This window comes from Apodemus sylvaticus, chromosome 12 (genome assembly GCF_947179515.1).
Source record: "Apodemus sylvaticus chromosome 12, mApoSyl1.1, whole genome shotgun sequence".
Taxonomy (NCBI): Eukaryota; Metazoa; Chordata; class Mammalia; order Rodentia; family Muridae; genus Apodemus; species Apodemus sylvaticus.
Genome location: NC_067483.1, coordinates 83,526,825 through 83,552,864, shown reverse-complemented (window position 1 = coordinate 83,552,864; position 26,040 = coordinate 83,526,825). Strand labels below are relative to the sequence as shown.

Sequence of the window (26,040 nt, the reverse complement as noted above, 5' to 3'; positions counted from 1 at the left end):
GAGAAAGGATAGAGGAGAGAATCAACAAGAGCATAAGAGCTGGCCATCAGGAAGCAGAGAGACAGATACTCTCTGTCTTAGTTAGGGTTTTAATGCCGTGGTGAGACACCATGACCAAGGCAACTCTTATAAATGCAAATGCCAAGTCCTGCATGGTCTTGAAAGTGACAATGTGACATGGTTCCAGCCCCTGGAGCAGAACCAGCAGGGTATGGGCCTTCATAAGTGTTGTTGGTTGCTAGGTGTGAGGAGTATTTGTATAATAGTGTACATAATTTACCTTGTGCTCCTCCTTCAGGAAATATTCTCCCTGCTAAGGTTATTGAGAAATATTCTCCCTGACATGGTTATTGGGGAATGTCTTCTCTGCCAAGGTTAACGAGTCCATGGTAATCAGAGACAGCATGAGTCTAGAAGGTGATGTTGTGTCTATGTCCTTAGCCAAAATGGTGAACACTGTGATGTTTGGGACAGCCCTTAAGGCTATGGAAAGACTTTGAAAATATAATTTCAAAGAATATATAACCTTTCAACTATGCAAAATATAAGGATGCAAAACAAATTGTATAAGGGCCTTCATGGTCCTAAAATAGAGGCAGCTGTACTATGAGCCAGCTTGTCAGAAAGATAGTAAGGAAGGAGCTAAAGAGATTGGGGAGTGGTGATGGCAGAGCAAGATCCCACCCAGCTGAGTTTATTGTTTGTGCTTACAATGGCAAGCAGATTCCTGAATTCTAAGTCAACCTGGGACAGAAGTGTTTAGGCCCAGGTGTGGTGGGAATAGCAATCTCAGAGTGAGATCCCACTCAGCCTAGCTTAATGTCTGTAAGATCTCTGAATTCATTCGCAATGTTAAGAAAAAAGAATATATTTGCTGTCTTTTTCTAAGAATCAGGGGGCTGGTTCAGGGGATGCTGATATATGGAATAATCAAAGGGGAACCTGTAGTGAATGATTGAGTTGATATGTAAATAAAAGACTGGGCTTTGGTCTGCAAGAGCTGAGCTATCTGGATGAGCTGTCTGGAGATCTCCAGAGAAAGCTGTCTCAAGCAGAACACAGGCTGTCAGCTTGTATCCACGATTTGACTTTGAATCTTTTCTCTCACCACTCCCAAACAGCCCTTTCTCAGGACCCCTGACCAAAGCAAGGCTGGTCCTTGGCAGGCAAACATTTGATTGTGCCTGACTTACAGGTTCAGAGGTGCAGTCCATCATCATCATGGTGGGAAGCACTGATTCTTGTAGGCAGACTTGGTGCTGAAGGAGCCAAGAGATCTACATCTTGACCTAAAGGCAGCCAGAGGAGACAAACTTATGCACTGGGCAGAGCCTGAGCATAGGACCTCAAAGCCCATCCCAACAGTGACACACTTCCTCCAACAAGGCCACACCTCCTAACAGTGCCACTCCCTATGGCCAAGCATTCAAATACATGAATCTATGGAGGCCACATCTATTCAAAGCACCATACTCTCATTTATGCTTTCTCCCTTGTTCCTTTTTAATCAGCCCTGGACTCTTCTAGCCAATGAGATCTACATTTAGGATAAGTCTTCCCACCTCAATTGAACCTCTCTGGAAACTTCCCTTGCAGATACACACAGATGTGCCTCCTAGACCATTCCAAATCCAGTCAAGTTGACAATGAAGGTGATGACATATTACACCTTGTGACAAGAAACCTTGCAGAAATCAGTGGTGTCTCACTAAGTAGTGATGTGGGTGTTAGCAGTATCTAATCAGAGGATGCTGTGGGTCCTCATGGGAGAGCTTGACAGTGGGCAGTCCTATTTTCCCTCCCATTCCTTGTTTAAGCTTGGAATGTATGCTCATGAGGGTATCTGTACTATATGCAGGCATTTTCCTTATTAAAAGAAATAGGAAAATAAATGCTGGGAACACCAAAGATGAATTTTGCTTTTTAATTTCTTTGTGATTTCACCCAAAGTCAACTTTGCATTTTATTTAGTATTAAGGTTATTGACTTTTGTCAACAGTGTTATTGGTTTTTTTGTTTGGGGGGGGGGTGTTTTTTTTTTTTTTCCTGCTGATTGGATGAAACTTTGAGGCCACTGGAAAACAAATAACTTAGAAAAGAAACCTGAAACCATTGTGATCTGCTAACTTCAGAATAAATCCCCATCAAAGCTGAAAGAACCTTGACTTGGTTTGATGTACTGAAATGTTCAAAGCTTTCTTGTGCTTGTTAAGGCAGAGTGTGGAGCTCACATGGCCCAAACAGCCGTCCGTTTATCAAAGGCCAGCTGGCAGCTTCTTGTCACTTGCTGCTCACCTCTATCTGTAATGAGTGGGAGGAGTACTGAGAACATGAAAGTATAGCATCTTAGCTGTTGAATCCTGGCTGCTTTGCTTTGACATCCACAGTGTTCTTAGTCGTACGCTGATAATTCAACGTCACTCTCTCTGCTTTGTGAGTACAAGGAGAAGCCTTCATTCCGTAGGTAGGAATGACTTGAATTAGGGAAGATCCAACTCTTTTGTGAAATGGAATACTTATCCTTTCCTGTCTCTGACTCAGTCCTTACAACACTAGAATAATGTCTCCATACCCTACAATGCACACACACACACACACACACACACACACACACTCGGATACAGTTCAAGTGTGAGGTCCTTATAGTCAAGAGTTTCTTAATAAAGTGTCCATGAATGTGAATTACCTGTGTGTGTATAACATTCACACACTCCCTTTGTAAAATAAGGAAGAAAATAAACACTAGGGATACAAAAGACAAATTTTGCTTCTTGCAAAATCCCCTTTTACACATCCAGAATGCCCAGAGATTGTCTTGTTCAACCCTCCATTTTATCTTTTTCTTGGTAAACATATATATGTTACCTGCTCGATACACATTTTTTAATTGAACAAAGCACATTTTTTTCTTCTCTTTTTCAGTGCCACCAATGACTACAAGGCACTGGTGAAATTCCATTAATGTTTGCAAGGCCCTGCCCACTTGGCGAGTATTGGGAACACTTGCTGTCTAGGCAGACTGCCACACTGGTCTTTTTGTGAAAGCTAGAGTTCTTTTTATATGAGGGAGTGTCATTCAATTAGTTAAATATAGGGGCAGGCAGAGGAAACAACTGGGAACCAGTCTCCTACAGCCAGTGATTTCTTTACCAAGTAAAAGAAAAAAATGGAAGGTTGAACAAGATGATCTCTTGTTGTTCTGGATGTTTAAAAGTTCTGTGATTTTCCAGTTGCCCTTGCAATTTGTAAACTGCAGATTAGAGTATATCCTCCATTTTAAATAAATTTAAAGGACATGGCTAATTAAGTTCAGTAGTAAATTGAGACAAATGAATAGTGGAGGTCTGGGAGTGTAGCTTAGTTGCTGACCACTTCCCTAGGCCCACAGCCCTGGGTTCTATCCCCAGTACTCCAAAGTGAGTCAGTCAATCAATTAACCAAGCAACCAACCAACCACACAACCAACCAATCAATCCGTCAAATAACATTGTATTGTGGATAAATAACTTGTCCTAGGGCAGATGTAGTCCAGTCGACAGCTAGTTCTCTTCCTTCTTGCTATGAGAGACAATTTAGATTCAGGGCTACTATCAAATTCCAAATAGTGGGGGGAAAACACAGTGTAAACTTTGTGTACCATAAACAGTATACCTCAGTTTCCCTCACAGGCCTCTCTCTTCCCCACAGATGTGCACTGATGGTGTCGTATTTGATCCCATGATCTTTCTCTGTTATTCACAAGCATGCATGTACCTATTAGTGCCTGAAAGTCTCACGTAGAATCTCTGAATGAAATCTTGTTTTCTGGCACATTACCTTCACAGATTCACTTTTTTTAAATCAAAACACTGCAGTGAACATCTTTATGGTTTTACATGTGTGCATATGTGCACATTTGCAAACCCTTTCATGAAAATAAGTCTTGAAATGGGAATGTGAGAGATGAGGATATTGTGTACTTTCAACTATTATCCAAGCAACTCTACCAAGTTGAGTTAAGTGTTTAATGAATGCTCATTACCCTGATCCCCATCACCTCTTAGTCAGTCTCCTGGACTGTTGCCAGACTAATGTGAAGAAGGAAAGCATTTATTTGGATGAAATCTCTTTCACCTAGTAAAGTTTTCCTTCCTCTGATTATTTGTAACAATCCTACCTTCTCAGTGTTTGCAATGAGGAGAAATTATTTGACAGGTACTGACTCCTAGATGTAATCTCTGCCTCCCTGAGTTTCTCCCACACATTAAGACTATTTCAAGATTAACTGGAGCACAGTACATTTACCAAAAAAAAAAAATTAACCTATTGGGAATATAGTGATTCATGAGTTGTGTGTCCTTAGAACACAGGTGCTTTTGCTTAATTTGAATTTAACACAATATCTCATTATTCCCACTAACTTGCCTATTTTGAATTTAATGGACTCTTTTCCTCTCTATATTTTTGAAAGTGATATGTTAAAATTAAAGGCTCTGTAAACATCCCTGTAGGCATTTCCTTGGCCGACTCTTATGTGGTTTTGATATAGTGTACTTTTATTTTCATTCAGTTCAAGATTCTGATCCTTTCCTTGATTTATTCTTTTAAACTCATGGTTTTTACAAATTAGTTTTAAATTCCAAATATTGTAGGATTTATCAGAGACCTTTCTCTTATTGGTTTATATTTGATTTTGTTATAATCCTAGGATTCAGGAGTACTGGAGTCCCTGTTGCTCCATTCAGACTTGTATGAAATTCAGAATGTGGTCTTTCGGGTAAATGTTCTATGTGATCTCAAATAAAGGCTGACTTCTGCTAAGTCTTGGCTAGAACGCTCCATAAATCTTAAGTCAATGAAATTAGTCATTGTATTCTTCAAACTTTCTACATGCATACTGATTTCTTGCCACATAACTCAATTTATTAATGAGAAAGGGGTTTTTAAAAGTCACTGAATAGGTGAAGATTTTTAATTATCATTCTGTTTGAGTCATTTTTGTTTAATGCTTTTATGTTTACTTATTAGTTGCATGTATGCCTTGTATGAGTCCTCTTGGTTCTGTGTTGGAAACTTCTGCTATTAAGGTTCAAGTCCACCGTGACCCCATGGCTCTCTAAGCTCCGCACAAAATGGAGGACTCCCTTTCTCGGTGGAGCTTCTCTTTCTCTGCCTAACTTTACTTGGAGAAAGTCTCTGAGCACAGATGCCTGACCTTATCTAAGAATTACCCTGTGCAGAGCTCTCCAGAAGCCCTGTGTTATGACCAATCACTTGTAATCCTAAGATTTCCACTTGTAATCCTAAGAGCCCATATATACCCTATCCCTGGAATAATGAAGTTCCTGAATGGATACTGATAGCAAAATGGTTTCTATTATATTCTCTGTTTTCATAATGATCACTACTTTGTTTCTTATGTTGTAGTTAATCTGCTATTCCCTTCGATGACTTTCATATGTCTAAATTTTAGATTATATTATTTATATATTTTTATCTATCTTACTTTTTCATAATTGTCTTTTTTAACATCATGTGATTTCTGGGGCTTAGTGACCATGTAATATAGGACACCCCCCCTTCCCCGGCTACTCTGGGTATTAGGAATACTGGCTCTCTTTGCTTCTACTTTAGGTCAAAGATTGTTCTACATCATTCCTTTCAAGTGGCATCTCTTACAAGTGGCTCACTCTCATATATGTGCTGATCCGTACTCAACTCAAAACTCGGTGAGACTTTCTGAAGCTCTTCTGTGGAGTTCTCCCTCCTTCCAACTTTCGCTACCTTGGTCTTTCTAAACTCCCAGCTTTTTCTCCTTGGCTTAGATTAGTGGACTATGGATGTGTTTCCCCTTTGCTAGACTGTTTGCTGGGCTCATTCAGCGTTCCTCTGGTGTGCTGGTGTGCAGCAGGATCCATGCTGGGTAGCTGACTACATTATATATGACTTTGGAAGAAAATTAGTATAGTTCACGGAAGGGGTACAAGGGAGAGGGGTATCATACTAAGGACCATAAAGAATATGAGGATGAGGTGGAGTTCACAGTAAAGATTCCCCCAAACTCCTTATGCAGGACAAAGTCTAGATTTTCTGATTTTTTCTACAGTAAATCATTATCCTACAACTTGGTAAGTCACTGAATAAGATGACACCTGGAAGTAGGTGATGTGTTTTCCTGGGAACATGGGAAAGAACTCAAAGTATAGTATGTTCTGAATTATAGGAAAATGATAGAGACCCAGCAACTCTGTTATGTCATGGTACAGAGCAAACTGTTCAACCTTGGTTTCTACCATTGGAGATCTGTTGACTAAAACTAATAGCAATAATATAATAACTAAATTTGATGTTAAATAGAAAATGAAGGCAAAATGGAAATTATAAAGGAAAATACTTAAATTTATAAAACAAATCTATAGCATTTGGATCTAGAGACCTGAATTAACCAACCAGATTATTTCCAATATTTGGGTCATCTTTGCCATTGAATCACTCAAATGTCTTTGAGACTTTGTTGGCACATCTCTCCTTGGAAAATAATTTTTCTAGAAATTCCAGCTTTGCAAGGCTTAAGAGATAGATAAAGAAAATGCATTGTATTTTTAAACTTAACTATGTTTTTTAAACCTTGTTAGTTTGCTTTGAAAAGAGCTTTAACTCTTTTCAAACCAATATGGACTGAGTGGGTTATGTTTAAGAATATACGTGTATATACATACCATATATTTTTGTAATAACATTTAATGAAAGAGAAGGCCATAATTTGAAGGAGAATTGAGAGGCATACTTGGGGAAGTTTGGGATGAGAGAACTGAAGGGGGAAATACTATAATTATATTATAAACTCAAAAATCAATAGAATTTATAAATAATGAAAGGTGACATGAATTTTTAAATTTCACCTTTATGTTCATGGGTCCAAATTCCTCACTGCTTGTTAAATAATATAGAAGCCTTGTTGGAAATACTTCTAATTCTCAAGAATAATACTCTGTCTCTAGTCAGCGGTCTTACATATCTATTTTTTACTTGAGGCAAAGTGCATGTAGTAAACACATGACTTTCAAATACTTTGAATGCTAGTGTAAGTGTATGTATTTCTTGACCAAGAATGTAACTCATTTGCATTTATAGAAGAACTTCAATGGAAAGCTTGACTGGTTGATTATTTCAGTTTCTTTTCACAGGCTGAGTTCATCAATGAAGCTTAGATTGTATATATGTCTATTGGTTCTTCTTAAAAGTATTTCCTTTGAGTCAGTTCAATAAAAACATAAAAGTATGGTTTATATCAGTTTCTGGAATGATCTATCCAGAAGTTAAAATTAAAAATTCTCTTTATAACCTGAAGTTTGGTCTCATGAGACTTTTACACAATCATTTGAATAAAATCTTTCATTTTGATGAGATAGAAATTAAATGAAATAGTCTTAGTGTGACCTTAACGTTGTTAAAAGTACAGTGCTCCAAGGACTCATTTTGAAATGAGGGTCAGAGTCTGGATGTCTCTTCTTTTGGTAAATTAAAATGAAAATGCTAGCTGAACTGCTTGAACAGAATTTAATAACATGGAATTAAATTAATAGAAGTTAATGAAAATGTGAAGGTTTATTATATCAAAGAACTTCTAATAAAAAACAAATTAGACAGTGTTTTCATTTACTGCTTTGCCATGACATTGAGAACAAAGAGAAACAAATCAATATTGTTATAGTTTAGACATTCAGTATTCACTAGGGCTCATTTGTCAGCCCCTACTCTGAACCTGATATGATATGTTAACGATGTTACCTACAGATTTGTTTTTTGGGGTAATGTTTATTCGTATTGCCCAGGTTTAGCTCCCTATACTGATGCTTTTAATGAGTGAATAAGTTTTTATTAGTTCAAACTCTTCTAAAAACTTTTGTTATCTCTGTGTACAACTTCTAGCCAAAGTGTAGGAAATTAAACCCAGTACATGAGAGCATGAGGCCAAAGGACTATGAATTTGAAGCCAATCTAGACTACACAGTGATCAAAGACCTTAATGGAAGCCCTAAATCTTTGAAAGTCTGAGAGCGGAAAAACTAGGGGAAATGGCTCAAAATATTAGCACAAAATGGCTTTCTTAATAGGACTCCAGTCATTCAGGAAGTAATTGTAAGAGCTGACATGCAGGTTCACATGAAGTTAGAAAGCTTTGACAAATCATCAGAAATGACCCCTGCCTAGAAGAAGCAAAAAATCCTTGCCAGCTATTCAGACACAGGATTTGTATATAGAATACATAAAGAGCTCAAAACCTTAAACAATTGAAATCAAAATAGTCTAGTTCATATACAGGCAGTTAGGCTAAGTCCATAGTTTCTAGAAGTACAGAGACAGGGAGCCACCTCAGTCAGTAGACTGCCTATAAGAACCTGAGTTTGATCTCCATACCATATAGTTAAAAAGCTGGGCGTGGAGGGGCACACTTGTAATCCCATCACTGAGGAAGCAGAGACATGCAGTTTCCAGGAGCTTGCTGGCCGGACAGCCTAGTCTATTTAGTGACTCCCAGGACAGTGGGAGACCTTGTTTCAAAAGGTTTTTTTTAAAGCACAGTGCCTGAACAGTGATACCCAAAGCTGCAAGGTTGTCCTTTGACCTCCACATGCTTGTGCATATACATAAACATGCACATGCATAAATCATAAACATGAAAACAGCCAATACATACACAGAGAATGTTCAATACTGTCAGTCACCAGAAAAGTGCGAATCAAAATGAAATTGAGGTTCTGGACGGATGGTTCAGTGGTTAGAAACACTTGCTGCTCTTCCAGAGGATCTGAGTTTCGTTCTTAGCACCCACATCAGGTGGCTCACAATTGTGTAAACTATAGCTTCTGGAGATCTGACACCTCTGACTTCTTTGGGCACCTGCACTCAAGTTCACATGTACACACAAAAACACATATACCTATACTTAATTTAAAATAAGAAGAAAAACTTTAAAAAACAAAATTGAGACTCAGTCTTACTCCAGGTACAGTGGTTTCCACCAGGGGGTGGGGGACACTGGTCAGGATGCTGAGGAAAAGGGGAACCTTTATATATGGCATTGTTCAGAAGCTGTCTGGTCGCTATAGAAATCAATATGGAGGGTGCTCCAAAACCTATAGTCTATCTGAACCACGTTTGTATACCTAGCCAGAGATTCCTGAGCACATACTGCTTCAGTATTCACAATGGAAAAACAAATTTATGTTGTTTGCAGGGAAGTGTATAGAACTCAAGATTATCATGTTAAGTGAGATAAGCCAGCCTCAGAAAGACAAATACTGTATGTTTTCAGGGAGGGAAAGAGGGAAAAAAGAAACACAGGAAATGAACACCACATGCTTGCACACTCCTATATCTAACCATTTGCGTGACCGAGGCAGAATAATCATGAATTTAAGGCCAGCTTAGGTAGCGGAGTCATATCTTGTCCTAGAAACAAAACCAGTTACCACCAGTAACATTTACTTTACTTAACAATGGCCCCAAAGTTTCAGATTGCTCATATTTCTAGCTATTGCTGTTGATCTTTTACTGCGTATAATTTATAAATAAAATTTACCATAGGTGTATGTCTACCCAAAAGCATAGTGTGCTCAGTCTTTACTATCTGAGACCTGGGCACCACTGGGGGCTCATGTCCTTTCAGCACACAGGACTGTGGGGTCAGGGCGACCTGCAGGACCAACCGCATCAACGTCTTTTGGGAACACACTACAAATGCATGTCCTTAGGGTTCCACCCTGGACCAACTGAGTCAGAAACACTGAGATTGGAGCCCAGGTATATCTATTATTATAAGCCCTCCTGGTAAATTTAATACACATTGAAGTTTAGATATGTTTCTTTTTATTTTGAGATCTGAAACTGGACTAGAATAATTTCTTAAAAATTGTACCCTGGTATACTGACACAGACCTGTAACCCTGGCTATTTCAGAGGCTGAGACAGGAGAATGACAAGTTCAAAGCCTACCAGTGATACAGAAAAAACTCAAGGTAGCCTTAAATGAAACCCTGTTTCAAACTGAAAATGCAAAAAAGACTCAAATATTCCTCAGTGCACCTGCCTAGTATATACAAGGTCCTGGCTTCAATCCCTGGCTTCAATCCTGGAACCACCAAAGACGGGGGGGGGGGGGGGGGGGGGGGGGGGAGAAGGGGGGGAGGGGGGGAGGGGGGGATGGGGGGAGAGGAAAGAGACAGAGACAGAGGGAAAAGGAGAGGGAGAGGAGGAGGGGGAGAGGGGAGGGGGATGGAAAGAGGGAGAGGGGTGGGGCAGGGAAGGGGAGGGGGAGGAGGAGCAGAAGGGGGGGAGGGAAGGGGAGAGGGAGGAGGAAAAGAAAAGGGAGGAGAGGGGGAGGAGAGGGGAGGGGGAGGGAGAAGGATGATGTGGTGGCTCATGTCTTTAATCCTAGCACTTGGGAGTCAGAGGCAGGTGGATCTCTGACTTTAAAGCCTGCCCAGTCTACACAGTGAGTTCCAGAGCTACATAGTGAGACACTGGAAGTGTGTGTGTGTATGAGGGGGGGGGAGCACAGACACAGAGACACAGACACAGAGAGAGAAGGGGGAGAGGGGGACAGAGACAGACACAGGCAGAGACAGATGGACAGAGACAGACAGAGTGAGAAAGAGAATAGCCCAGTGCCCTCTCCTTTCCTGGTTTTCACGTTCTTCCCTTCCATACACATTCTGATGCTTTTGGTTTATTCAAATATTCATCTTGGTTCCCTAAACCATTTGGGGCAGCTCACAGAGGTGTGTCTCAAGAGTGAGCAGTGTTCATTCTTCATCACCTAGTTATGACACAGGTCGTCTGCATAAAATAACTTACTTCTCTTACTTCCATTCCTCACTGGCCCTTACAGAGCAGCTGGTGCTGTTATCCCTATTTTACAAGCAGGCAAGATGAAACAAGGACAAAGGGCATCATTCCTGGTTCGGCCTTCTTGCTGCCTCCTGCCTCCTAACACAATACCAAGGATGAAGATTCTCTCTCTAGGACTCTTACAGTCACTTCTTGGCTAAGGAAGGCTCTACTCTCACAACCTATTGTTTTCCAGAAAACTCAGGTCAATGGGGAGGGCACCAGGTACAATGACATTTTAGCATAAACTGGAGAAATGAGGCACAATCATTCAGATACCTGCAGATGGAAGGCAGGCCAAAACCATGTATCCAGATGCTCACAGTTCTCACCCAGTTACCCCCACCCCCTGTGCCTACTACCTTGAGCCAAAGGGCTCTAGATAGAATCACCTGAAATTTCAGTGATTGGACTTGAAGACTGAGACAACTAGTGGCCTTTGCAGGCAGAACCTTCAGCTTCTCATTGAAAACCAAGTATGGGAATGTTATTCATGGCTTCTAAAAAAGAAAAAAGGCTATATCTGTTGCATAGTCCACTACGCTGGTATCTGTACTCCTAGATCTGTGGCCACTGTTTGGAGCCATCATTCGTAGCCTGTCTTAGGGTTGGAAAGGACAGGCTGCTTCTGAAGTATGCATACCACTGAGTTGTTTAACCTACTAGGGGTTGAAGATTGTGTTGCTAAATGAACATAAAAACCTTCGGAGTTTCCACCTGAAGAGTGACCCTTTTCTAGCAGCCACAAAGCTTAATGATTCCCAGAGGACTGGCATTTTGAAAAGTCTCAGCATCCTCTGGCCTGCCCATGGCCCCTGACGTTTCTCTCTTCTCCCTTTCCAGTCCCAGCAGAAGTGCATCGTGATCTTCGCTCTGGTCTGCTGCTTTGCAGTTCTGGTCGCACTGATCTTTTCAGCTGTGGACATCATGGGAGAGGATGAGGATGGACTCTCAGAGAAGAATTGCCAAAATAAATGTCGGTAAGAGGTAACAAACAAAAATTCTCTTTTAGGGGGTGGGCGAGGAATTCAGGGACGGGCCTGGACAGGGAGGAGAGACGCGTCTGATCCAATCCTCTTTCAGCAGGACTTAGCTGAGGCTTCTCTCTCCACAGAGATGCAGGAGTTCAGGTCAGGCCTAGGCATGCCTGACTATTTCATTTACTCTACAAACTGTCCCTATTCTACAAAAAGAGCTGGTTGACCAAATAAAATATGTGCCTGCATTTCTGGAGTCTTCTGTGTATGATACTCTGATCCACTCCCTAATAAAGTCTGGCAAAGGCGAGTGCCCCAATGGACACAAAACACAGTTCTGTTTTTTTGTTTATTAGATATTCTTTTATTACATTTCAAATGTTATCCCCTTTCCTTGTTTTCCCTCTGGAAACCCCCTATCCAAGCCCACTGCTCACCAACCCATCGACTCCCACTTCCCTGTCCTGGCATTCCCCTACACTGGGGCATCCAGCCTTCATAGGACCAAGGGCCTCTCCTCTCATTGATGTCAGACAAGGCCATCCTCTGCTACATATGTAGCTGGAGACATGGGTCCCTCCCTCCATGTGTACTCTTTGGGTGGTGGTTTAGTCCCTGGGAGCTCTGGGGGTACTGGTTGGTTCATATTGTTGTTCCTCCTATGGGGCTACAAACCCCTTCAGCTCCTTGGGTCGTTTTTCTAGCTCCTCCATTGGGGACCCTGTGCTCGGTCTATTGGTTGGCTGTGAGCATCCACTTCTGAATTTGTCAGGCACTGGCAGAGCGTCTCAGGAGACAACCATATCTTGCATCTCAGGGTTGACTGCAGCTTATCAAGTAGTTGTTTATTTGCTTACTCATTTTTAATCAAGATGTTACACCAGCTTTACTAGTTGCTTCTTATCACAGATCATATCTTGAGATTTCAGTAACTCAGATCTGCCTGGGGACTCGTAAGAGGCATTGCCTGTTGACATATCTGCAGATATACTGTGCTGTTCACATGGTGATGAAATCAATTAAAGATATGTTTCTCAGAGCATGCTTCTTTGCATATACATGACTGTATTGTGTGACTTCAGTTGTACTACGTAGCATCTCCCTGGGATACTTCCTTACCTGTAGAGCTCTCATGGCATGAATTCAGCACAAGAAGTTTCCACTCCTCCCTGGGCTGTGACATTTTATATTTTTTATATATGTATGTATGTATGTATGTATGTATGTATGTATGTATGTATGTATTTAGTGTGTGTGTGTATGTGTGTGTGTTTATAAATATGTGGACACATGAGTCAGAGCTTTCTTTCAAGTGGAGGTCAGAGAACAATTTTTTTTAATATTTTTATTTTCTATATTCTTTGTTTACATTCCAAATGATTTCCCCTTTCCCGGATCCCCCCTCCCCATATGTCCCATAAACCTTCTTCTCTCCATCCCTTCTCCAATCACCTCCCTCCTTTTTCGTCAGAGAACAGTTGATGAAAGTTTTCCTCCCAGGGCGTGGTGGTTTGAATATGCTTGGCCCATGGGAAATGGCACTATTAGGAGGTGTGGCTTTGTTGGAATAGGTGTGGCCTTGTTGGAGGAAGTATATCACTGTGAAGGCAGGCTTTGAGTACCCAATTTCCAACCCAGTATAGAAGAAAGCACTTTCTCCTGGCTGCTTTCAGATCAAGATAGAGATCTCTCAGCTCTGCCAACAATGTGCCTACCTGGAGGGTGCCATGCTTCCTGCCATGATGATAATGGACTGAACCTCTAAAACTATAAGCCAGCACCAACTAAATGTTTGTCTTATAAACACTGGTCATGCTCTCTCTTCATAGCAATGGAAACACTAACTAAAACACAAGGATTGCACTCAGGTTGTGAGCGTCTTCAGGGAGCCCCTTTACCCACTGAGCCATTTTACAGGGCCGGACTTTTTTTCATTTTTGAGGTTGGGGACTGAGGCAGAAGCAAACCAAGAAGAAGCTGTTGTCAATGTCAAGCTTGAAAACATGGGTGCTCCTTTGGATGGAAACTACAATTTAAACTCACGCTCAGCTCCACTCCACAATTGCTATGTGAATTCTGTGGCCTCAATTCAGCTTTACAGTGACATCTACATAAAAAGAGAACAGGTTGACAGTAGCCTGAAAACGGGTACACACATTTTACCCTAGGTATTTTGCCTTGAAGTTAAATGTCCTAGCATAAGCAATGTTCTGAAAAATAACAGACTCTGCCCACCCTCTTTGATCCATTGAAATCTAGTTACCAGGCAATTAGTGATATAGAGAGAACAAAGGACATGAGACAGAAATCGCTACTCGTTTTTTATTTCGATCCTCATTATTAGAAACACACACTGTAGCTTTTTCTTTCTTGGGCTAATGCAAGAGTTGAACTGGAGTCCTCATAAGGGAAGCAATAGAACAGTCGCATGTGGCTGTTGTATTCTGCCAATGCTGTTTGCTATACTTTAGATCTGAACACCAGTGGCCGAGGGGCTGGGGATAGAACCCCTAGCTGCTGAGTGGAAACACTGTGTCTTCCTCTTCCATCTCACTGGAGACCCCGCAGCACTTTCGGTGCAAAATGTAATATCTAGAAAGAAATTTTACACAGGACAAACTGGAAGACTTCCTTAAGGCAAAATACCCAGGCATTTTCAACCCTCATTTAAAGGTCTTGGTAAGTTTTTGTTTGTTTGTTTGTTTGTTTTTGCTTTTTAAAGTAACAAGGGCTGGAGAGATGGCTCAGCAGTTCAGAGCACCACCTGCTCTTCCGAAGGTCCTGAGTTCAAATCCCAACAACCACATGGTAGCTCACAACCATCTTTAACAAGATCTGACACCCTCTTCTGGAGTGTCTGAAGACAGCTACAGTGTACTTAATATAATAAATAACTCTTTTAAAAAAGTAACAACAAAAATAATACAGTTAGAATTACCCTACTTCACTCAGTAGGAGGTATCATTTACTCTAATCTTTGCTTTTTATGTCTTTTGTTAATTTTTTTCATACAATGTATTTCATCATATTCTTTACCTACTCCCAACTCCTCCCAGATCCTCCCTGACAGGAAAGAGACTGAGTGGAGACCAGAGTGTTTTCTAAGTGGCACAACACTGAGTCCACAGACTTTAGATATCTAGTTATTTAAATAGAACACATTACCAGGTTCAGATTCCAGATGGATTAAAAGAGAAATTTTGTTGTTTTCCTGAATTTTTGTTTTATTTTTTGTTTCTATGCTTTGGGTTTTAGCACTGGGATGATGGTGGTAGTAGTGGTGGTGGTGGTAGTGTGTGTGTGAGAGAGAGAGAAAGAGAGAGAGAGACAGAGAGACAGAGATCCTGTGGGAATGTAGACTATGGTTACTAGAGGTGACTACATTTTCAGAACTTTCCTCCTCCCCTCAAGTCCTTTTTCTACAGCCTCCTTCTCATGCCCTGCATTTCTAACTCTCTTCCACACTGTCAGCCATTTTGTTGCTTCTTGTGTGTCTAACGGGAATGTCTTGCTCCATACCCCCTACCCTGTCCACTTGGAGGTCTCCACTTTCTCTCCTCTCTCCAATGAATGGGAGTAGGAGGTCGAGTCCCTGTGAGGCCTTACAGCTGGATTCACTTCTTCCATCACTGTTCCGCCATCTTTCTCATTTGAAATGGGTGCTATTGCCTCACGGCATCCACTCCCCTTCATCACCATGGGTGGGAGCATCTTCAGGCGTTCATGGTTTGCTTCTTTGTTTGTGTCTAATGCACCTCCTTACCATCAGTCTCATCCCTCATCAACATCCTTCATAAACTGAAACTGTTCTCTCTGAGCCCTTACCTTCACCATTACTTAGCCTATGCCTCTCTTTTACAAAGGCCTACCAGCAAACTAACACTTTTCAAGTTAGGAAAATGCAGGGAATGACCTGGGCTTTGACTAAGGATTTGACCTACATTCTGTCCTCTCAGGGTTCTGTTATCTTGAGTGCAAAATTAAGTCTCCTGTCTACTAAGAAAAATCCCAAGAGCTTAGCAAGAAGTGCTAAGGTGTTCTATTACTATGCACCAAGGCCAGAAATACAATTGGAGTCTCTAAGAGACCCGGAGAGTGACCTGACACAGTGCAAAAATAAAAAATCACATCTGTCCTTGGATTCTCCTGGCCCTCAGATAGTTTATTATGGAGATTTTAATTTCCTTAAAAATGGAAATTATATGCATAATGCCTTCCTACAAAGTTTACATAGATTCTGGGAGTTGGCTAAATCCATAGCAAAAACAATGAGAACATAATAAACAGTACAAATGTGCTGCAAAGACTGCAAAAATCTCTCACTACAGATTGCAGTGCTCCTCACTAACCTCTCATTTCCGGCTTACTCTGTAACTATCTTTATCCTGATTATAATCTTTGGTTCTATGGAAATCTATGGTGCCCAGTTTTCGGAGGAACTGCCAGACTGCTTTCCAGAGTGGTTGTACCAATTTGCAACCCCACCAGCAGTGGAGGAGTGTTCCTCTTTCTCCACATCCTCGCCGACACCTGCTGTCTCCTGAATTTTTAATCTTAGCCATTCTGACTGCTGTAAGGTGAAATCTCAGGGTTGTTTTGATTTGCATTTCCCTAATGACTAATGAAGTTGAGCATTTTTTAAGGTGTTTCTCTGCCATCCGAAGTTCTTCAGGTGAGAATTCTTTGTTTAACTCTGTACCCCATTTTTTAATAGGGTTGTTTGGTTTTCTGGAGTCTAACTTCTTGAGTTCTTTATATATATTGGATATTAGCCCTCTATCTGATGTAGGATTGGTGAAGATCTTTTCCCAATTTGTTGGTTGCCGATTTGTCCTTTTGATGGTGTCCTTTGCCTTACAGAAACTTTGTAATTTTATGAGGTCCCATTTGTCAATTCTTGATCTTAGAGCATATACTATTGGTGTTCTGTTCAGAAACGTTCCCCCTATACCGATGTCCTCAAGGGTCTTCCCCAGTTTCTTTTCTATTAGCTTCAGAGTGTCTGGCTTTATGTGGAGGTCCTTGATCCATTTGGATATGAACACCAACCTCATGAGAACATTCAGAGCTTATTGTAGCAAGAGGGTCAACACCACAGAGTATGCACTCTGGAAACTGAGGTAGGCATAGCTTTCAGGGCAAGGTGGCAGTTAACACTCAGAAGACAGACTGTCTACCTGGGGCAACATAAGGTGGCCAGCGTGAATTGTGACTATTTAGAGGAAGTGTGCTTGGCTTTCTTTGGTTGGCCCTGAAGTAGGGATGAAAATCAGGAAATCTGGGAGCTATTTTCTAATTCCCAGCCATTTGAGGCCAGCGATGATCTAAATTATTGCTTAGCTATCTAGCCCATCTTGCTTCCCACAGGCCTGGCCTGGCAGGACAGGGAACTGGTTTTCTGAGCAAGTTGCTTCAAGATATGACCAGAGCTGAGTTGTGTTCTCGTGTATGGTACAGCTGTAATTCCTTTGTATATCCAGCCTTCATCCCATAAACTTCCCCTGTTCTTGTCAGCTCCTTTTAAGTGTTTATTTGCTTGTTTCAGTTTTTTGAGAAAGGTTCTTATTTTTTAATTTATTTTTTATTAGATATATTCTTTGTTTACATTTCAAATGATATCCCCTTTCCTGGATCCCCCCTCCCTGAAAATCCCATAAGCCCTCTTCCCCTCCCCCTGTTCCCCAATCAACCCCCTCCTGCTTCCCTGTCCTGGTGTTCCCCTACACTGCTGCATCATCAAGTCTTTCCAGGACCAGGGGCCTCTCCTTCCTTCTTCTTGGGCATCATTTGATATGTGAATTGTGTCTTGGGTATTCTGAGCTTCTGGGCTAATATCTGCTTATCAATAAGTGCATACCATGAGTGTTCTTTTGTGATTGGGTTACCTCACTTAGGACCATGTTTTCCAGATCCAAAAGGTTCTTATGTAGCCTCAGGCAGCCTTCCCCTGCTCACTCCTGCCTCAGCCTCCCCAGCGTGTAGCAGCTAGACTCTCCTGTTTTATTTTGCCCTAGCTCTCTGCTCGACCTCAATGTACGAGCATCTCTGTGCTTTCTCCAGCGCCAACTGTGGCTTCTGCTCCAAGCATGCTGCTAATTTTTACCCATTCTTGTCCTCAGAGTGGTTGAGCACCACGGTGTGTGTGTGTGTGTGTGTGTGTGTGTGTGTGTGTGTGTGTGTGTTTGCTTTTGTTTGTTTGTTTTGTCTAGCTTTGCATTCCTCCAGGTACTGATGCCACTCATAAAAATGCCCAAGTTGGAGCACCAGAGTTGGAGTTCCTGAGATGATGCCCTAGCTCTGCATTCCTCTAGGTACTGATGCCACTCGAAAAAATGCCCAAGTTTTTCCAACAGAGTTGGAGTTCCTGAGATGATGCCTCCCAGCAGGGGGAAATGTTCAGGGCTCCCCAGAAGGCTAGCCTCAGCCTCCCCTTCTGTATGTACCTCGTCAGCCTTCTCCCTCAAACTGCCTCACGGCTCCTCCGTCCTCTGGCTCTTCTCAGTCTTTACTGTATGGTGGCTCTGACTGGATCAACTGACATTACTCTCCAGTGGCTGAGATCCCACAGGGGTACGTACAGTTTCTCTGCAGGCTTCCCTACTCTCGGCGGCCTTACTAGAAACAATGCCGTGTGCTCAGTGCAACCTTTGCTGAGATCTGCTACTTAGAAATTCCAGTCCGCCTGTATTTGTATCTCCTGTCACTCCAGAAAGTCACATGCAGTCTGGCAGCTCTCTCCCCTGAGTTTTGATAGCCTCTCCCCAAGTTCTTTTTTACACCATGTTCTTTTCCAAATATCTCCCTGTAATTCATCTCTTTCCTCTCACTAGCCCATTTATCCTGTGATGGATCTCCGGTCTGAACCACACTGCTCAGTTAGCTGCCCCAACTTCTGTGCTTTTATTAATGTGTCTCGACATGGTCTCTTCTGTCTGGTTTGCTCTGTTTCTTTGTCCCATATGATACTTTTCTGCCATGTGACTGTACTAATAGGAGATAATCATACTTGCACCTATCATAGATTATAAAATGCAAATTGTTCAAAAACTGTCCTCCCGATACCTTTGATTTAAGTTTAAAGATGGGATCTTGCTGCAGTCCCCAGGCTGCTTATTCTAGCGACTGTCTTGGCATTCCTCTGCTGTCTTTCTCTTTTAAGACTGTCCTCTTGCAAGGGCACCTGCCTTTTTGTCATCTCAAGACTCCTGGCCCAGAATCACAACCCACTTTGGGTCTTTATATTTTTCCTATTTTCTTCATATACATGGCCCATTCTTTAGGGGCGACTTTGGGTTCTGCTGGTGCCATTGGCACATTTGATCTTTTCATTGCACACAAGGCTAGATAAAAAAATATCCTGAAAACAAGAACCAACATGTTACCCCCCCCCCTTCTTACATAGTCCTCCATATCTCAGCACTAAACTTTCAATAGGCAATTATTTTCATGTGGTCCAAGTCTATATTACTGAGATTGTACTGTTCATTGCAATGATAATGTGTGACATTCCTTATGGAATTCCTAGTGGAATTTTCTGTGGGGTAACAGCTGGGGATTATGAGAGCAAAATCTGAAGTGTATATGATATGACTGTGATAAAAATACAAAGTTCTGATTGCCTGCTTCTCGATGGCAGAGTTATGGAAAGAGAAGTAGCATCACAATAACAAGATTCGTCTTTGGATGATAACTGTCCCCGTTCCCCTTTGAGGATAATCTTTGATAGAGGTTTTCAAAACAAGGCATATGAACCCCAGACAGATGGGTACCTTGGCTGTCAGTGATGTAGAAAGTAGCTCTCTGTGGAATGTGGCTACACCTTGCCTCATTTACACAGGCTCATGACAGTAGGTAGGACCCAGTACATCTCAGGAAGACTTAATTGATCAGACTTCTGTGGCTAAAGCACCCTGTGCTTGACTGTTGTGACCAGTGTGCATTAAGTTCCTCCCCTACCAGCAAACTTCTTCGTTAACCTGGGACCGGGGACAGAAGGGATCAGGAAGGAGATGGGTTTGTGCATCAGTAACTAACCTTAGGATGCAGTGGGTGGGAACCAATCCTTAAGGGCAGAGCATGCAGGAACAGGAAGAGACTTCTACTAAAGTGAAATTGAATAATTTAAGACTATGATCTTTTTCTAAATGGCATTGAGTAAATAACTTTCAACAACAATTAGAAGCAGAAGATAAAAGCTTAATTCTGAGTGAAGGCAAAGAGAATCCTCTAAACATATTTCAGTGCAGACATTTTTGGCTCTAAAGTTGACTTTCAAACATAATGGCACATATTAACACTTTAGTTCACTATTGAGTCCAATCAAATTCATATTTCCCATATTATAAGAGATTTTTATTAGTAATCATATTCAGAAAATTATGTTTATATAACCCCAAGCTAAAAGATATCTGAGATTATTTTTTGAAATAATTCCTTATCTTTAACATGTAGTGCTTTAAAAGAGGAAATCTGGATGATCGTGACACTTCCTAGTGGTCTGTAATTACCACTCGGGGAAGCAGCAGAAGCTAATTATTGCAAAGTTTTGATTTTAATGAAACTTAATGTACAACTAATGATGCTGACATTTCCTGTCGCCGGTTTGGCTCTCCCAGAAGATTATTTGAATGTGGTGTACATTTCTCAAAAAGTTCAGTGAACTCTTATCGGTAGAGCCATACCTGATAATCATGACAAATGCCAAGAACGGTTGTCAGTAACAGACAGCAAGGATCACATCTCAGTGAAGTCATTCTTACTGTGCCAAGGAGGACCCAGACTTAACCAGAAGCAACAGAAACATTGACAGAAAATAATACTGTTACTATGTCATCCATCCCAGTAGAGGTCAAAGGCATGCATGCACATGAAGATCAGAGAGGCAACTTGTAGGAACCTATTCTCTCTTCACCATGTGGGTCCCAGGGTTCAAACTCAGGTTGCTGGTCTTGGCTTTAAGTGCCCTTACCAGCTGAGAAATCTCACCAGCCCTTTACTGCACTTTTTGAACCTAAAATTTATTTGTAGTATTGATTTAGGCCAGTGGTTCTCAACCTTCCTAATTTAATACAGCTGCCTTTAATACAGTTGTGGTGACCTCCAAACCATAAAATTGTTCCACTGCTACTTCATAACTGTAATTCTGCTACCTCTATAAATCTTAATGTGAATATCCAGGATATTTGATATGTAACCCCCAACGGGGTTCTAACGCGCAGGTTGAGAACCACTGGTTTAGAAGATTATTTTTCTACATGAGGTTAATTCTCTTGGAAGTGCCCCAGGAATCCCTCCGCTTCACTATGTACAGTGCTCTGCTCATGTTCTGCCACCCCGAGCAGCTCCATTTCCGGATGTTCGCCATCTTTGCCACTGTCCACCCACCGCTGTCCCTGACTCCCTGAGCCACAAAGACCAGATCTCCGTGTCTCTCTGTGCATCACTCGTTTGGCTGGATGCAGCTTTTGTCCCTGTCTCCACCTCACAGGCCTCACAGGAGACAGCCTTACTGTCAGCTCCCACTACCCTGCTTCTGGGGGCTTCCACGCTGCCCAGAGCTGACCTCTGCCAGAATGCCCTTGCTACTGACAATCACTAGCGTTAGTTATGGGTTTTTATTCCCAGCATTTGACTCGTCCCATCCCTGCAGTGGTCTTGTGCTGCCAAATAAGTCTATTGAGGCCCATGAAAATTCCCATTAGAAATCTGGATGAGGCAGGTTTGGCCATGCATGGCAGTAATTCCAGCACTCGAAAGGTTAAAGCATGTGTTCCAGAACAACATGAGCTACAGAGCAAAATTTTCTTTCAGGGGAAAAAGAAAACTTAGTGGAAGCAGGAAGGAAAAGTAGAAAGAGAGAAAAAAAGAAAAAGGACAATAAACACTTTCAGTGCAGCCCACGGCATTAACGGAACTGCTGGATGCAGGGAGTCTTGAGCTTGGTTGTCCTGTTGTTTATTTTGTTATTAGAACAAACAAGCAAACAAACCACAGAAGCATGGCTAAGAGGGGCAACTTCCCTTCCCCAGTTTGAACACAACAGGAGTATTACACACTGAACGTTCTAGAACTCCCAAAACATTCAGATCAATGCCATTTTATCTCTCAGAATGCTCTTCTGAGTATTCTGAGAAGTACTGAGTTTGGATCTGGCTTTGCTGTAAGTGAAAGGTGAATCGAGGATGTTTTAACTTAAGACACGCTCAATGAAAGTGACATCAGTCTAGCCTGGAAAGATGATACTACAGATTGATTATATTGCTTTGTACCTACCGCTACTCCTTTCAGGTTTAGTCATTGGTAATTACACCCAAGCTGAGTTTAGATCCCCAGGACTCCAGCAAAAGGCTTTGGAGCAGTGTGTACCTGTAACTCCATCACCAGGAGACAGGAAGCTCCCAGGGGTTTGTGAGCCAGGCAATCTAGAATGAGAGACAAGTTCGATTGGAGACCCAATCACACACATACAAGTATGAAAAGCAATAGGGACCCCAATGCCTTCCTCTGGAATCCATAGGCCCACCACAGATACGCTCACACACAGAGAGAGATGAAGACAGACAGACAGACAGAGAGAAGTATTATACTTTCAGATGGCACAGTTTATAGTCTGTTAAAACAATCTCCCTTCAGAAGTTGTTCCTCCTTTCTCCTCCTCCTCCCCCTCCTCTCTTTCTCCTCCTGGTCTTCCTCCTCCCTCCCTCAAGTCTTTACTTGTGGCATTTGTCTGACAGACTAGACTAGACGAGCCTTCTTGTATATATGTTTAATCTCCCTTTATCTGATTGACCTTTTGGTCCCTATTACAGCTTTGGCAAATAATGGAGAAGCGGCATTTGTCTTTGTAAACATTATCATCCAATTTGCATTTCTTGTTGGATCCCAAGGATGCTTGCTATGTCAAGGAGCACACCCTCTCTGAAAGAATGCATCCAAATTGCTGCATCCTAAGCTGTCTGCTCTTCTAGACTGTGTGTTTGCTGGAATTGGAAATGCTTATCTTACTGATATTTGAGTTTCTGGGAACGGGCACAGTGCCAGAATGTATGAAGGACCTAAAATGCTGAGGACAGAAGGGATGAAGGAATCCAACCCTGACACAAATGTCTTCTAATAGTGCCCATGAAAAGTGGGCGGTCAATTCAATTATAAACTAGGCTATGGAGGAGAAGAGCAAGATGATATGAAAAGAAAGAGAAACCAGGTCAGAGAAAGCAAAACTCACATAGCCACTGAACTAGTTATGGAAATGTCTTCTGAATTCAGATTTTCCTATCTGTTAAAATAATAATAATAAATAATAATAATAATAATAAACACATCCCTCTAAGATGACCTATTAAATGTCTCCTTTCTCTGAACTATTTAAGTTTTTAAAATACCCCAAAACTGAGAGCGCTGATGGCATGTTTCATTAACACATCTGCAAAATGACTAAACACAGCTACAGAATTTGTAAGCTTTTGGGATTATCTGTCAAAGTTTAATTGATGGATGGGCTGGGTTTTCTATCAAGGAGCTGTGTTGTGGAGGAACTATGTTAAATCTAAAGCTGCATAGAGAAATGATTAGTCACTATCATTAACAATATCTGAGATGGATGAGTTCAGACACACATTCATCACCCATCACTGTGGAAAAGTCTTACACTGAAGGATGGCTACTGTCGATGAGTCACAGAAAGGAGCCAGTGACTAGGGAACAGCCAAGCTGGCTACTGGATCGAAACACTTCTAGAAAGACTTGAGATGCCAGCTCAGCCTAAGGGCAGCAGCTCTAGGCTCTGTGCTGGAGCACAGAATTCAAGCAAGAAACAAAGAAAGAAGGAGCCAACTATGATAACTACATGGGCCACATGTAGCAGGCTTAGAAACCTGGGTTTCATTTTAAAACTCACTGGGAGCCACTAAGGAGTTAAGACTTCAGGGACTGAAGAGTTGACTCTGGGTTAAGAACACTTGTTCATCTTGAAGAGAGCTCAGATTTGGTCCCGCCATGCACATACTGACTCATAACCCTCTATAACCCCAGTTGCAGAAAATCCAATGCTTCCTTCTGACCTCTATTGAGGACAGATGTACACGTGGTATACCTACATACATATAGACAAGACAGCTCTACACATAAAATAAATCTTTTAGAAAATCTTTGATAAGAATGTGGACATGATTCTATTTGCATTTTGGGGGAACGTGGTACTTTGGCCATGCTGGGTGGACCAACCAGTTATTTCTCAAACACATTCTTAGATGCCTGCCTTAGAATCATGCAGGTGCTTGCAAGCACCCATTACTGGGCTTGGCAAACCGTAAATAATCAGACATCCCATGAGTCTGACTTAGAAATCTTCATTAATTAAATACAACTTGCTGTTGGCAGATTATAGGATGGGAAGTTCTGGGTGAATTGATGGAAAGTTGGTGCCAAGAATCTCAAGAGACTTTGAAGCTAGGTAAACACCGAGTCTCAGCTCTCTCTGATACTGGTTTTATTTTACCCAAGTCATTCTTCTCTCTGAGGCTGTTCTTGGTTCTCAGTAGATGGGTTTGACAGTTCCTGCTTTGTAGGGTTGCACTTAGAGTTGGTTAGATAATATATTTAAGACACCTAACAATATGTGCCATGTGAAATCTCACAAATAAGTCATTCATATGACATGCAAGAAACTACCAGATAATTATAGTTTGTAACCAAGAATCACACAAGACATTGTCTAGCTCCTGCTGGCTATAGTTTGGATCTTATATGGTCATTAAAGAGCTGTGCTGTCAGGCTTTGTCCTCAGTCCATGATACCAGTGGGAGATGGTAGATGCCTTAAGAGTTGGAGCCTAATGGAAGGAAGTTGGTCTTTAGGCAGTATGCCCTTGGAGTGGAGACTGAGATCCCAGACCCTTCCTGCTTTCTCTTTGCTTCCTGCCTGCCAGGAAGTGAGCAGGTTCCTCTGGTACATGCTCTCTCCATAGTGTATTTCTCTGTTTATGTCCAACATAGCAGGGCTAAGTAGTCATGGGTTAAAGGCTCTGAAATCACAAGTTCTTAGGCATGTAAGCATGTACTCTGAAGGGAGCCATACCCATAATCCCCTAAGAAAGATCTGAATCTGAAGAAAAGGCTTCCTCTCTCCCCCACAGAATGAGCATTTGGGGATGAAGGAATTTACCTTGTAAAAATAAATACTCCAAATGCAGCGATGCCACAAACCAGCTCATGTCAACTATAAAACATGTTAAAATTAATCAGTATGTGTGCTAGAGATTCTTGTTTGTTTCCCATCAGTGGGATTTGAACTCAGGGCCTTCTGCATTATAGGTAAGTTCCTACCACTGAGCTATATAGCCCCAGTCCCAATGATGGTGCTTCTGCCCTCTCTTCTTAATTTGAACTGTGTAGCTTTGTTACAACATTTCCAAGAAGTCAGAAGATTTTAAATTTCTCTCCCCTTCTTAGTACCAAGAATCAAACCCAGGGCTTCACACATGCTAGGTAGATGCTTTACCACAGGAGTCTTGCACAGTCTTGGGGTTTCTAGTTTGAGTGTTACTATTCTGTGTTAAGTATCATTTAAAACTGTTAGCAAATCCTGAGGGGTGGCTCAGCATATTAAAAACTGGTCTAGTACCTATACCCAAGGCTGCAGCTTGCTGTATTTACAGTGTAGATTAAATTGTCAACAGACTGCTTGATCAACTCATTTCTTCAAAAACCAATTATATTAAATGAGCCAAATATAGTCATAGCAGTAACATTTTTTTTCATAAAAAACAGAAAAAGATCCAAAACAAGTTCTGCCCCTTAACCCAAATTTCAAGCAGAGAGTATACAGTGTTCACCTTTGGTTTTTTTGTTTGTTTGTTTGTTTGTTTGTTTGTTGTTGTTTTTCTTTTCTGAAGCTAGGAATAGAAATGGTAAAGGATCCAGTGATTTTCTAGTATGGCCATTGTCTTAGGGTTTCTATGGCTGTGTAGAGACATGTAATTGGGAGTTGGTTGGCTTACAGTTCAGAGTTTTGGTCTATTGTCATCATGGCAGAGAGCATGGTGGCACACAGGCAGACATGATACCAGAAAGAGAGAGAGAGAGAGAGAGAGAGAGAGAGAGAGAGAGAGAGAGGCACTGGGCTTGGCTTGAACATCTAAAATCTCACAGCCCAATCCCAGTGACACTCTTCCTCCAACAAGGCCACATCTACA

At 41.6% G+C, this 26,040-nt stretch overlaps 1 protein-coding gene across 1 annotated transcript in view; it reads left to right on the top strand.

Moving 5' to 3' along the window:
• Positions 1-26,040, top strand: part of Pld5 (phospholipase D family member 5) — a 321,195-nt gene that overhangs the window by 127,505 nt on the left and 167,650 nt on the right. The window contains exon 2 of the mRNA XM_052201062.1: positions 11,716-11,852. Within this exon, the coding sequence (XP_052057022.1) occupies positions 11,716-11,852 (137 nt within the window). The remainder of the gene's footprint in view (positions 1-11,715; positions 11,853-26,040) is intronic.